At 54.0% G+C, this 11,011-nt stretch overlaps 2 protein-coding genes across 3 annotated transcripts in view; one reads left to right on the top strand and one right to left on the bottom strand.

The window, feature by feature from the left end:
* Positions 1 to 3,208: 3,208 nt before the first annotated feature.
* On the top strand, positions 3,209 to 5,074 carry LOC132431894 (pyroglutamylated RF-amide peptide receptor-like). Its single transcript, XM_060021635.1, is given in 4 exon segments — positions 3,209 to 3,296; positions 3,299 to 3,835; positions 3,941 to 4,074; positions 5,012 to 5,074. Coding segments are annotated over 4 exon segments (822 nt in total).
* Positions 5,075 to 6,953: 1,879 nt separating this feature from the next.
* CPNE5 (copine 5) overlaps positions 6,954 to 11,011 on the bottom strand; it is a 91,204-nt gene continuing 87,146 nt past the window's right edge. For both annotated transcript variants that reach the window (XM_060021908.1, XM_060021909.1), the window contains 3 exons: positions 10,346 to 10,403; positions 9,843 to 9,916; positions 6,954 to 8,627 (listed from right to left, as the gene is read on the bottom strand). In XM_060021908.1, coding sequence (XP_059877891.1) covers positions 8,409 to 8,627; positions 9,843 to 9,916; positions 10,346 to 10,403 — 351 coding nt within the window. In that variant the 3' untranslated portion in view covers positions 6,954 to 8,408. The remainder of the gene's footprint in view (positions 8,628 to 9,842; positions 9,917 to 10,345; positions 10,404 to 11,011) is intronic.

Raw genomic sequence — 11,011 nt, 5'->3', positions numbered from 1 at the left:
CCAAAATAATGCTCACCAGGTACTGCGGTCCAGTGTGGGCAGGGTGCTGAGTTTGGTACTTTGTAATCATTCAGGTACTGGTGACTTCCTCAGCTGAATCAGAGGAAACCTCAGTTGCATAGACACAAGCAAATACAGTTCCGGAGGCAGAGGGTAAGAGAGAGAGAATGAAGGAGAAAGAGGAGGGAATGAGATAGAGGAAAGAGACCTCCAATCAATTTAATCAGAGTCTCCACTCTTGGCCCCTATCCCTCTGCTCACTTCTAAAAGACTGAGCTCTCTGTCACTAAAGGCTTACAAGCCAAAGCCAGGTAACACTTGGCAAAGAGGTGAGGTGGGAAAGATTCAGGTATCAGAAGCCACCAGAGGGTTAGATTAGATGCCCTTAATGGATCCCATTCAATCTCTAGACTAGTAAAGGCAGAATGATTCCTGTGATCCAGCCATTTCTCTTACTGGTCCCGCTCACTGATTCTTTCTTAGCTCCAATGTCTTCTCCCTTCTTGGATCCTGTCAGCCCACAAGCCTCCTTCTGTTCTGAGCAGGTTCTAGGCTGTAGTAGGCTCAGAGAAAGACAGAGACAGACAGAGAGACAGGGAGAGGTGAGCTGGAGTAAATGATGCCTGGCCCTGGCTGAGAGTCGGGGGTGGGGCAGGTCCTACTGTTGCTAATGGCTCTGTCTCAGGGGTCTGGGGATCTGGCAGGCACCAGCATCTCTGTCCTATGGGCCAGTGAGTTAATGAGGCAGGTAGGCAGGGTGTGATTCCTGGGGGAGCCAGTAGAGTGGATAGAGCCCTTATTCTTTGGGGGATCCAGTATAGAAATGGCCTCTCTGCCTGCCCCTCCCATCTCAGCTCTGATCCCACCTCAGGCAGCTAGCTCAAGTTCCTTGGAGGTGGGGTGCTAGAAGGGACTGCACACCTGCCCAGAGGCCTCTCCTGGCTTTCTCTGGCTGGATCCAGCTTCTGTGCAGAGTACAGCTGCGGAGGGGGCGCTAGACTTTCCTGGTGTCAAAGGGCTCCAAGTCACTAAGCAGGGCCCGGGAACCTCAGAGCAGCACAAGGCAGGTGAGGAGAGCAGCAGGAGGGACTCAAGGTAGACTTCAGAGTGAACTTCCAGGCAAGTGCTGAGTTCTTAGGGCATGTCAGCCAAGGGGGCTCTGGTCATAACTTAGCTTGAGGCTGATTAAGAAATGGAGGGTGGGACTAGGTTGATGGGTCTCAGGGTGTGGAATAAGAAGGGGAGGGCAGGGGGATAAGTTGGAGCCTGGGCAGGGGTGTCAGAGAAGAGAGCTTTTTGGAACTGAGGCTGGGCAGGATCAGAACAATAGCCATCATTTACCAAGCACCTACTATGTGCCAGGCACTGTTCTGAGCACTTAGCTTGTATTACCTCATTTAATCCTCACATCAACCCTTTAAGATGGGGCCTGTTATTATCCCCATTTTACAGATAAGGAAAGTTAGGCATAGAAGATTGAGTAGATTGCCCACAGTTACATAGCTCAGCAAGTGGTTGAGCAAGGTTTTAACCCCAGGCTCCAGTGCCCCATAAGCTTAACCCTGAAGTTATAGAGCTTCTTATAGGAAGGTATGGATGCTTAGACAGAGCAGGGGCAAGGTCCTTTGAGCCTTCTCCTTTTCCTTATCCCTTTCCCTCCCCTCCTCTCCAATCATATTTCATATTATTAGCAGGCAAGCCTGGGCCATGTAGAAGAAATAAAAAAGCAATGACAAATGCCTAGAGAGTGGCTCAGGAACACTGTCCTTCCCCTGCAGCCCCTGGAACCAGAGTCTGAGATCTGCGGCTTTGGCGGCAGAATTTATAGAGACCCCCTCTGGTCTCTTCTCAGCTGTTTTCAGGCAAGTGGCTGTCGTTGGGTCCCGGAGACCAAGCAAGTCCTCCAGGCAGGGTTCTGCAGGAGGGACCTAGGGGACCCCCAGCCCTGGCTCTGAGCCAACTACCAGAGGGGTTTTCCAGCCTCCACCCCCAGTGTAGGAGAAAAGGGAATGACGACATCAGCCCCTGAGCCAACTCTGGGATGCCTTGACCCCATCTCCCAGCCTGAGTTCTCTCATTTGGGAGCTCCCCATGTCCTCAGCTTATGGGATGGAGTAGGGGTGAGGAGGAAGATCTGACAGCTGGGGTGCAGCACTTCCCCCCGCCCCCCGCCAGGTAACCCGCATAGCATGACCGTAGAGGCAGTGGTTCCCTCTGATATGCTCCATCGCCCCTGTCTCCCTGAGCCCCAACCCCACTCTCTTTCCAAACCAAGATGTGCCTCTAAGGTGCCACATTTGGGGATCCCACTCCTGGCCCCATGCCATGGTGCCCCTGGTGCAGCCCTCTGCCTTGAGGTGTCAATCTCCGGATACACTTGAGGAGCAGCTGGGGTGTGGCTGGTGGAGCCTGGGGAGCCGCAGGGGAAACTGGATTCAGATTATTCAGGTTCCCAAGCTGGTCTTTCAAAACTGTCAAAGCCCAAACCAATCAAATCGGGTCTTTGGGGGTGTGACCCATGTATTAGTATTTTTGAAACTCCTCAACTGATCCCAATGTGTAGACATGCTTGGGAACCACTGGTTGGGGCTTTATACCTTCTCAAAGCACTTGCACATTCATTTTCCCACTTGAACTTCAAATTAAAACTTGCTCATTTTTGTAAAGCAATTATACTTCAATAAAGATATAAAAAAAAACTTGCTCATTTCACAGGCAGGGCAAGGTTTTGTTAAAAAAAAAAAAATATATATATATATATATACACACAATAAATAAATATATATACTAAATATATATGCTAAATATGTAAATAATGTTTATCAGATTCAATTTGTACTCCCTGCAGAAATTTTAGAAACACAGAAATTAAAAAGAAGAAAATGAAAATTACCTGAATCTCATCCTTTAGTGACAGTTACTGTTGACACCTGTTTTGTTTCCTTTATTTCCTCGTTTCCTTAAAGTTGAGGAAACTGAGGTAGAGAAACATGAGGTAACTTTCCCGAGATCATGGAGCTCCCAAGGAGCAGGGTCAGGATTTGAACCCAGGGAATTGATGGGTTGTTGTGAGGTCTAAAGGGGCTGGTGCATGCCAAGGGCACCCACTGTGTGCAGGGGTCTGTGAAAGGAGGGGGCTCAACAGGGAAAGAGGGAGGCAGCCCTCGGGCAGGTTTCTATCCTGTCCTTGTGTGTCCAGAGCAGGAGCATGGAGGCCAACACCACGTCCACCGCTGGGCTCACAGCTACACCTGAGCGACTGCTCCGACTCCTCTTTGCCGGGGTCTGTGGCCTCGTCCCCAGGTGGGGCTGCTGGTGGTGGGCCGGGGTCTGGGCGCCCCCCACCCACTCCTCACCTTGACCAACAGCCTCACGGCGAGCATCACGCTGTCTGACCTGCTCTTCCTGGCCGGCGTGGTGCCTGTGCTCCTGCTGAGCTTCCTGTGGCAGGACTGGTGGCTGGCACCCACCATCTGCACCATCAGCCAGGCTGCCAACACCACCACCATGTTCTGCACCTTCTATGGCATGGTGGCCATGGCTCTTCTGTGCCACGTGGCAGTGGCCTGGCCTGACGCGGCCCTCCCGTCTGGCCTGGGTGTCCGCCTGCTGCTCTGTGGGGCCACGTGGGTCCTGGGCCTCACTGCATTGCTACCCAACTGGCTGCTCCAGCGAGTGGTCGTGGAGGAGGAGGCCCAGGCCTGCCTCTTGCTCCTGAACCCTGCTCAGACCTCCTGCTACTTCACCCTGCTGGGAGCTCTGGCCTTCCTGCCTTGCATGATGGGGCTGGGCTCCTCTTTCAGCCACCTGGGCTGGCTCCTGTGGAGACATACCCGTAGCCCCAGGGGGTAGAACATCTGGGAGCACCGGGAGAACACAGGGCTCATCCTTGTGGTGCCGGTGGTCTTCATGCAGATGTGGGGACCCTGCTCTGTGCTAGGCTATGTGGCAGCTGTGGGTGACCTGCCTGCCATGCTGGTGGCTTTTGTGGCATCCAGCCTCTCCACCATCCTGGCCTACTCCAACTGTGCTGTCAGCCCCATTCTCTGCTTCTACCTCTCTTGCCCCTTCCAGGCAAGGCTCAGGGACCTCTTCTGCAGGCCAATGGCAGCCAGGCATCCCAGGGATGTGGGAGGGGCTGGTGTGGCGATAGAGAGAATCCAGCCTGGACATAACAGGGCCCCAGGAAGCCTATGGGGTCTGGCGGGGGTCTGAGAGGTTAGGCTGATGGGAGAGCTGAGATTCAAGAGAGGTGGGGAGACCCCTATGACATAGATCCCATCCCCTCCATTTTACCAGTTGGGAGACTAAGATCCAGAGAGGGCAGGCGTAGCCCAGCAAAGGTGACACAGCAATTAAATGGCAACTAGGTCGCTGATCCCATTCCACCTTGGGGCTCAGACGGATAACTATAGGCTCCATTACTTTCTAGTAGTATGACTTGAACAAGTCCCTTGACCTCTCTATGCCTCAGTTTTCTCATCTGGAAAATAGGATCATGATAGTACCTTCTTGATGGTGTTGTTATGAAGGTAAACTTTCTTAATACATATAAAGTGCTTAGAAGAATGCTTGGTACTTAGTAAGTACATATGAGTGTTGGTCATTACTATTATTATAACCTTATTTTTATTAATTCAGGGGCATTTGAAGTGAGAGTGGTAAAGGGACTTCTAAAGGCAGAGAAGTGGGTAGAGGAATGATCTGGGGGCTGATCATTCTTGGGGTCCTCAATCCTGGGGTAAGGCCTGGGGATTGAATGGGCTGCCTGGGTAGAGGCTCACAGCCCAGGGGGACCCTTCAGTTGCCTCTCCCTTCTCTGCCTGTCCTCCCCCAGCTCTGTCCCACACACACCTCTCAGCCCAATAAAGGAATATCATAAAGTAAAGTCAAAATGGAGCCGTGAGTCTGGGCCTGTGAATTTCCAAACGCCCTCCTTTCTTCTCTGTGGTTTCTCTTCCTGATGTGGCAGGGGCAGGGGCCCCTTTTGAGGCCCCTTCCTTCTCTCCAGAGGCAACTGGAGGTCTTCACCTCTCCTACCCCATCCCCTCTGAGAAGTTCCCCAACTCCATGACCTCCTCTGGCCTCCTGGGAAAAAGCCTCAGGCTTTTGTGTTGGCCTGGGAACCAGGGAGACTGTCTCTACTGAAATTCCCAAGACAACATGTTCTGCTTGGTGATAGTGTTACAGCCAAACACACACACACACACCCTGACCCCATGGTCAAAACGCTTAGAAAACATTGGGATGAACCAAGTCAAAATAGTCTTTTTGCCACAGGACTAATCAAAGCCTCTAATACCCTGAAGGCCATGGGGACTCTCTGAGAGGGGCTCAGAGTGGGCAGTTTCCCAAAACCCATGCCAGGGAACCAGTGTTCCGTGGAACACACCTTGGGAAAGAACCCAGCTACCGTGTTGAGCACAGTAAAGACACTCTCGGTGCACCAGTGGCAGCGGCTCTGAGCCTCGACTGCCCTGCCAGGCGGCCTTCTCCTCCCGATGCTTTCCCACGGGAGCCCAAGGTGAGGTAAAAATGGGCTGCTGGTTATGGGAACTTTCTTCTTCTCGAGCTATGACTCCAGCCGGTACCCACTCAAAGTGGATCGGAATGCAAGTCAGAGGGGCATCTAATTATAAGGACCGTGGTGAATCAGCTCTAATTTACCATAAAATCATCTAAGAAGCAAGCAAGTCCCAAACTTTGGTATAATTAACACCAATTTCTTGTGATGTGCTGGTTGGGAAAGGCTGCCTGGAGGGCTCATCTGAGAGCAAACTCACCCAGAGAAGGGAGAAATCCCCTTTCCCTGTGATCCTGGTCCCTCATGGTCACAGGGACTTATATGTGAAGAGGGACAAGGAGGAAAGTGGTGTTTACTGTGCACCTAGTGCAGCAGGCCCTGGGAATGTCACACGCTTCATGCGTGCACATCTACGTGTCACTCTGACCACACAACGATCCCGCAAGGGAGGAGTGACAGTCCCATCACACAGAGGAGCAGTAAGTCATCCTGGGCACATGACCTGTGTGGCATTTAGGCTGCCCCAAGAGCCCCGCTTTGGTGGCCACAGATCCTGGTCCCTCTCATTGGTTTGGTGTTGATACCCCAGGGTGGTGGGATCTCCTTGCTTATTGCTCCAGAGCAGGGGTTAGGCCCATGAAGGTGCAACTGTGTGTGAGACAGTGTCTCCAACCTGAGCAGGGCCTGGCACTAATGCTCAGTAAATACTTGTTGAGAGATGAGTGATCAGATGCAGTAAAGTCACCCACGGAATAATCTGATCATGTTACTCACCTCTCTCACCTCCTCAGTGGCTCCCTGATTCACTCAGAGTAATGCTGAAGGCCTTTCTGTGGCCTGCAAGGCCCTGCACATTCCAGATTCTTTACCCCCAACCCCATCTCCTGCATTCTCCCCTCCTTAATGCAGCTTCAACCACACTGGCCTCCTTAATGTTCTTCAAACACACCTCAGGGCCTTTACACTTGCTGCTCCTTCTCCTTGGAGCCCTTGTGCCTCAGATATCAGCATGCCTCCCTCTCTCATTTTCTCGGGGCTCATCTAACTGTCATCTCCTCAGAAAGGCCCTCCTTCCCTGACCACCTCATCTAAAATATCACCCTGTCATTCTCTATCCTCTTATTCTCTTATTTTTCTTTGTGACTCTTATCACCACCAGAAATTACATTATTTGCCTATTATGTGCTTACTGTGTTTCCCCTGTCCTATTTGTGTGTCTGTTGTAAGTTCCATGTGGAGACAGGGCCTATGTTTTGTTCATTGCTGCATCCTCAGTGCCTAGCATAGACCCTGGCACACAGTAGTTGCTCAGTACATTTTTTTGAACAAAAGGATGGAAGAAAGAGAGAGGAGAACCTGAACTCTGTCACACAGCAACATCTGTGCTATTTTTCACAGGAGAAAGGAAAACAAGGAACTTTAGTAAAAGAACCAAATTTACTTCAGTTTAAGGCAAATTCCACACAGAGACTGTCTTAGAGACAGGCACAGGACCAGACAGCATAGAAACACCACCATCATGCATGACAGGAAGGGAAGCAGCGTCTGGCAACAGACGGGGTGGGGCCTGGTCTCCACCCAGGAACGGGAGGTTCAGTGGGCTGAGGAGCCCCATGCGGCAGGAGGGACTGGCATGCATGACCATGTGGGTAAAGGCTGGGCAGCTGGGTGGGCCCAGGGATGAGATCATCTTTCTCACCTTTCCCACAGCAGGGGCAAGGGCTCAGGCTCAGATGCCAGAGCCCAAGGCTGAAGGACGAGGGTGGATTTAGGGTGATGGGATGGAACAGGGTGACCCTAAAACCAAGACGGCCTTAAGGGGTTGCACTGGTGAGGAGTGGGATGGGGGAAGCTGGGCGTGGGATGAATGTGGACTCTCAGGGTATCAGAGCTAAAGGTAAACCCAGGGCCATCTGGTCAACCCTCTTGCCTTACAGATGTGGAAACTGAGACCCAGAAGGTAGAAAGGACTTGTTCAGGTTCCCACAGCCGGCAATGGCTGGAGGCAGGACTTGAACCCAGGACTCCCATCCCCTATCCCCATAGGCAGTGTGGGAGTGCTGGAGCTGGGCTGCTTCTTGCCCAGGCCTCCAGGTGGGCAGCAGAAGATGGTGCCCCAAGGACCCTGGGCAGTCTCCGGGGAGAAAGGGGGATTCCTGGAGCCAGGAGCCAACTGTGGAGGTACCTACGGGCTCAGACCAGGGAGAGGCCTGTGGATCTGTGTTCTAGAACCAGCGTCATACTGGGCTTGAGAGGCACCAGAAACGACTCTGTGCCTGAAAAGTCTCCATTCCTTGCCCACCATGTGGCCTCCATCTACTATCACAGCATCCCCTTCATGGGTCTGTAGGACTCCCAATTCATGCAAGGGTCCCAAGGAGGGGTCACATGTTTAGGCACTCCTGCAAACCCAGCAGCCTCACAGGGTTCACCGGAAATGGGACAGGATAGATACTGGGTGGGGGTCAGGGGCCAGGTATAGGAGTAGACACCACAGGAGGAGGGGAGGGAGAAGGGGGCCTGGAGGTGGGAGGCTTAGCCCAGGCTTCAGGGTGATATAGGAGCAGACGGGACTACCCAGGTAATAGCTCAGGTGGGCTGAGCGGGACCCCAGTCGTCCTGATTAACATCTTCCTGGCTGGTCCAGAACCAGGTGTCAATGAAAGGAGAGAAGAGCAGGGGCCCAGATCCCCACCTCCACCACCCATACCCCCAAACTCTAGGGGCTTGGGCAGTATGGGAAGGAGTCTCCAGAAGCCCCACCCCCTGTGGGCCTCCCAGGCACACGTGTTCCAAAGGCTGGGCAGGATGGTCTGTAGCTGGGTCTGGGTACCCCGCCTCCCTTTCTACTGGCCTAAGCCCCAGCCATCTGAGCAGACAAGGCTCAGATGTGAGTGTGCAGGGGGGAAGCAGGGGGCGTGCGGGTGGGGGACTGCGGGGGCGAGCGCTCTGGGGCCGCGGGCAGGGTGCGAGGGCGGATGCCCTGCGCCTTCATGTAGGACACCAGCTGGTCAGGAATCTCAGCCAGCACATCGCGGGCCAGGCGCGCCATGCTCAGCACGTGGTTGCCCGTGCGGTCCACATAGTCCCTGAAGGGCACAAACTGTCCAGTAGGGGAGGCAGGGTCAGGCGAGGTCTCCCTCTGGACACCAGTCCCCCAAATCTCCAGGTCTGGGATCCTGGCCCACTTCTCCCCAGCCTCTGCCCACTTCACTCAAGCCCTCCCCGTCATGGTGAATTCTCTGAGGGACTGTATCATAGTCCCTGTTCTGTCATTCACTCAACAAATAACTTACTGCACACCTATTCATGCCAGGAAACAATACACCACTGAACAAGATCCCTTCATCTCTGCAGTCTTGGCACCAAGCACAGGCATTTAGCAGGCACTCAGGAAATGCTGAAGGAATCCCCTGGCTTCTGGAAAATGGGCCCTGCGGGTCTCCTCCCACCTCTCCTGCAGGGTGCTCTCTGTCTCTGCTTCTGCTCTTCCCTTTCTGGGCCAACACCTACAGTCGGGCCCCTCTGGCTTTATCCCAGGAGATGTCTGCCCCCCTTCCCAGTGCCTCAGGCTCACTCCTGCCTCCAGGCCTTTGCATACACAGGTCCCACCTCCCAGACTGCCCTTGCTCCAGTTTCTAGCTCCCTGTCTTTGGTCTCCACACCTGGAATGGCCCCTCCCCCTTAATTTTTTTAATGGGGGAGGGGGTGGTATGGAGAATGTTGGGTTTTTTATTCTGAATCTCCTAAGCACTAGGGACTCCGTGTGCAAGAGATTCACAGAGGGATGTGCTTACTGACGTGCATTCTGAGGCTTGACTGGACTGGGATTCCCTGAGGACAAAGACCTGTCTGCTCGTTACATTTGCCATCCTACATGGAGACGTTGGTATTGATTCAATCAACCAAGCAACATTCGTTCTTGGAAAGGGCTGCAGCAACACTAAAGACACCTCCCCCCGCTTCATGGGGTTTGCCATCTCACTTAGGAAGGCAGCCCAGCAGAAAATAACAGAAGGCACAAGTAATTAGGCCTCTGTGCTCTACAGGAGACCCTGGAGGCTGGGGCTTAGGGAGGGCATGGCAGAGCATTCCAGTCAGGGCAACACAGTGTTAGGGGTGAGTCTCAGACGTGGTAGAGGTGGGTCCAGCCCTAAGACTGACTCCTGTTTCCTTCTGTGTGGCCAAGCCATTCTAGGGCTCCCAGTGCCTCCTTCCAGGGCCCCTTTCCAGAGAAGCCCCTAGAAGGGGGAGTTAGGTCAGCCTGCCTAGAGGGGCTCTTGCATTTTCTGTGGGGCAGGCAGGGTCTGGACTTCACCTGGACAATGTCCCGCTCGGCCAGCTTTCCCCGGGAGGAGATCCGCACGTCATCACCATCCAGCTCCACCATGGCTGTGGGGGGGGAGGGGCAAAGGCATGGGGTGGGGGGACTAATTGGTGGGCACCTGGGCCTGGCAGGACAGAGACCGCCAGCCCAGACCCCCACGTTAGAGATGAGAAAACTGAGGCCAGGAGATAGGAGGAGCCCAATCACATGAGTCTCTGACTTCTAGCCCATGGTGCCACTCCCCCACCCTCCACAGGCTCCCAGGGTGGAGCAGGGAGGAGTGACTTGGGGCCTCCTCCCCACAGCCTTGGTGTGTGGGTGTGCGGTACACACCTTGACACACCCCTCCCTGTGCAAACAAACGCACACTCACACCCTGCCTGCTCACCCAGATAGCTGCACACACCCCAGTGCGAGCTCTCACTCTTTTGGGAGGGGACATTTCCAAGGGCCTGAAGCCTCTGGGGGGAACATCTAGGGGGGTGGGGACTCACCATCAAACTCTGCCTGGCCCACGCCGATGATGATGATAGACATGGGGAGTTTGGCAGCCTGGGAGACAACATGGGAGGTAGGCGGGGTGGTACCCAGCCGAGGCGCCAGTTACAAGAAACGGGAGATCACAGGTAAGGACAGGAAGGGGTGAGTCAAAAGAAGAAAGGCAGGAGGACAGGGAGGAAATGGAAGAGAGAAGGATGGAGACACACAGAGAAACACAGAAAAGGGGGAGGAGGAAGGAGAGAGGATAGCCAAGGATACAGGGATACCAGAGAGGAAGAGGGGGTGGAGAGGGCAGGAGGGAGAGGGAGAAATGGGTCATAGGTTTGCTTCTGCAAGACACTCCTGTCCCCTCTTCTGCCTCTGGACCTCCGTCATGTGGGACAGCTTTTACGTGGGCCCAGAGGGAGGGCCAGCTGTGGCTGGGGCCCCTATATAGGGAGACGGCCCGGTAGGGAGAGCCATGTTCCTGGGCCTCCCGCTCCTTGGACCTCCCTCCTCTTCTACCTGGCCAAGCCAGGCTGGGGTTTGGGGCAGCAGCCCTAGAGATGGGTTAATGAGGGCACCATGGGAGTCTGGATGGAGTGGACCATCCAGTGTGATGAAGAGGTAGGTAGAGAGCTCGCCAGCCAGATCCTTTATCAGCCGGAACACCCTCCACC

This window comes from Delphinus delphis, chromosome 10 (genome assembly GCF_949987515.2).
Source record: "Delphinus delphis chromosome 10, mDelDel1.2, whole genome shotgun sequence".
Taxonomy (NCBI): domain Eukaryota; kingdom Metazoa; phylum Chordata; class Mammalia; order Artiodactyla; family Delphinidae; genus Delphinus; species Delphinus delphis.
Note: the sequence above shows the minus strand (reverse complement) of the source record. Positions and strands in the feature narration are given on the sequence as shown.